Source organism: Centruroides sculpturatus, unplaced genomic scaffold (genome assembly GCF_000671375.1).
Source record: "Centruroides sculpturatus isolate CEXI.00-Female unplaced genomic scaffold, Cexi_2.0 scaffold699, whole genome shotgun sequence".
NCBI classification, from domain to species: domain Eukaryota; kingdom Metazoa; phylum Arthropoda; class Arachnida; order Scorpiones; family Buthidae; genus Centruroides; species Centruroides sculpturatus.
This window is the reverse complement of record NW_019385003.1, coordinates 194,325-197,064: the sequence shown is the minus strand read 5'-3', so window position 1 is coordinate 197,064 and position 2,740 is coordinate 194,325. Positions and strand designations below refer to the sequence as shown.

General features: G+C 33.1%; 1 protein-coding gene across 1 annotated transcript in view; it reads left to right on the top strand.

The window, feature by feature from the left end:
* LOC111633250 (zinc finger BED domain-containing protein 5-like) overlaps window positions 1-90 on the top strand; it is a 4,866-nt gene extending 4,776 nt beyond the window's left edge. The window contains exon 2 of the mRNA XM_023377788.1: window positions 87-90. Within this exon, the coding sequence (XP_023233556.1) occupies window positions 87-90 (4 nt within the window). The remainder of the gene's footprint in view (window positions 1-86) is intronic.
* Window positions 91-2,740: the final 2,650 nt, after the last annotated feature.

Here is a 2,740-nt window from a genome sequence, read left to right as displayed (position 1 = left end):
GCGTAACTTATATATAAAGTGCTAAAGAAAACTTTAAGTTTGTTTTTCTTGATTATATTTGAGTGTTGCACTTTACTATTTTACAGGTAGTACACTCGCATGGTGTACTACCTCTACACCAAAGATCATCAAAATCCGTTTCCCCAAAGCCGTAGGGTCTCCTTGTAAGAAGTAAATTTACTATTTATGAGTTCCATTATATTATTGTATCTTAGAATAAACATATTTAAGTTTATAACGAACCTGTAGTACACCAAATGTTGCTAATTTGTCGCACGAGAATGTTACTAGATTATTCTGAACTTGTAATATTTTACATCCATTACTTGACCAATCACCTTGTCCATCTGTTAAAATATATAACAAATAAAAATATAAATGTTAAAAAATAATCATTTGAGCTTGTTGTACTTTATAATATATACCCGCAGCATTTACGTCCCACCACACCGGCACCACGTCGGAAGTATAAGCAGGAACTTGTAACATTACGACTACGGGTTCAGTTAAGTTGTGTACGGGCACGAGAGCTAGAAAAAGAATTTTACAGATGAACACATTGCATGGTTTGTTAAACGTATTCCAAATTGTCACGTTACTTTCTCTTACCTACTTTACACGATATCACGGACGACGTCACTTCCCGCCATTCCTTAATGCTCGCCGGCCGAGGAAATAACACGCTGTTATGATATATAATAAAGTGTAATTTATGTTTTGGTCCTTTGGTGGGAATTTCTTGAAAGAGGGAAGAGGGTAGCTGAATAAATGCTTCTATTTTCTATTTTAAAAAAATTAAGCATATGTAAATATTTACAATTTATAACATTTTAATTAAATATATTTTATGTACCTTTTCCTTGCTAATTGTGGTTGGAAGACTTGTAAAGTTTAAATTATTACAATGTAAGATTTTATCGGTATGAAAGTTCTCAAGCCAACTTTTTAATGGTAAATTTTTCACATTATAATTTTGTTTGTAAGAAGTACAAGTCATTCCATGAAAACCTTCGGATTTGGCAAAGAATTCTTCGACTGCCAGATGATTTTTATTTCTGTTCAACGCACTTTCTATTAGAATGTCTGATAATGATTCCAACGAACGAACGAGCCTTTAAGAAAACATGCGCATAAATTCATGTTATTAAATAATTGAAATAATACTCTCCAATTACACAAGTAAAACTCAATTGCAATTATTTTAAAGAATATTACAGAAAACTTAATAATAATAATATTATTAGGTACAATTATATAATTATTTAGTTTGGGAACGTTTTCTTTTGTTAAAAAGACAAAAGTTATTTACAGGATTGTTGCTCATGAGAATCATTGTCACCAACCTAAAATGGCATCTTATGGATTAAGCAGTCTCCAAAGAGAGTAGTCACTTCATCACATTATCAATTTCTAAAATCAGTGACAAGAAATTTATGAAAATATTGAACTGGCTCTTGTTGGAAACAAATTGCGAACAATTAAAACTAACGGTTAGCAAGTATGTATGTAAATTGCGTAGAGTGGCAAGTGCTAATGCGACATCACATTCAGGATGTATAAAGCAATGATGAAGTTACCGAGTGCAAGCGAGATGATATTTTACAGTACAATGTCTAGCGAGTGAAGAGATTGGATTCTTTTGGCATTCCTGGTGTGATGGTTATGTGGTTTAGATTATAAAAGTTTTGTTAAGTGCTTTGACTTTGAGTTATTTTTTGTTGGTTTTTGGAGAGACTTAATTGGGAAACTTAAATCTAACCTAAAATTGTCGGGAAAGTTTTGTAAATAAATACTTTTTAGTTTTTGGATTTTGAATTGGACTACAGTCGACCCCCCTATAATTACGGTCCCTATAGTTACGATTCCTATAAAACTACGAAAAAATTGCTACCGGTATCCGTAAAAAATAGTAAAAGTTCCCTATAAACACCTCAAACGTCATCGGGAAGCCGAACTACTTTCCCGCCGTCCGTAGCGCCATGCTACGGAGAGATTTCTATCGTCTGGACAGTATTATATAAATTATATATAAATTAGGTACTGTACATATAATTATATATTAATTATATATAAATTAGGTACTGTATATATAATTATATATTAACTTAATTTATTGTAACTTTATTATAATTATATATATACTTTCCGCCGTCCAGCGCCACGCTACGGAGAGTTTAGGCGAGTAAGTTGAGTTTACTATCGTCTGTACAGTATGTAAATTAGGTACCGTAAGTCTAATACAGTACTGTAATTTTATACATTTCTTGTGAAAGAAACATTTCTTATTCAACGGCCATAAAAATTATTTCTATTAATGATGTCTCCAAAGTTCAACGAATTTTTCGCAGAAAAATAACATCAGAAATCGCGGCCGCCGTTTGGTGTTGCTCCGCAACGAACACAAGCTTAAGCAATGGCGATGTCGAACGGTGCACACTTAGTAAGTAATCCTACAATTTTTTGTTTATAGCATAGTTTATACGGATTATTCCCAAAAAATTATACGTATTTTGGAAATGTTAAGTCAAATTAGTCTAGAATCGATTAATTTTATGGAAGAAAACCTTTCAAACAGCTGTAGTCCATAAACTTCACATGTGTCGGGCTGCGATTGGCTCATGTATTTAAGGATTCCTACAACGCGAAATTCGTATAACGAGGAACGTATCTCCGCGTTATAGGGGGGTCTACTGTATATGCCAAGCCTGGGTAAAGTGATAGCTGGCTGAGTACTATACTG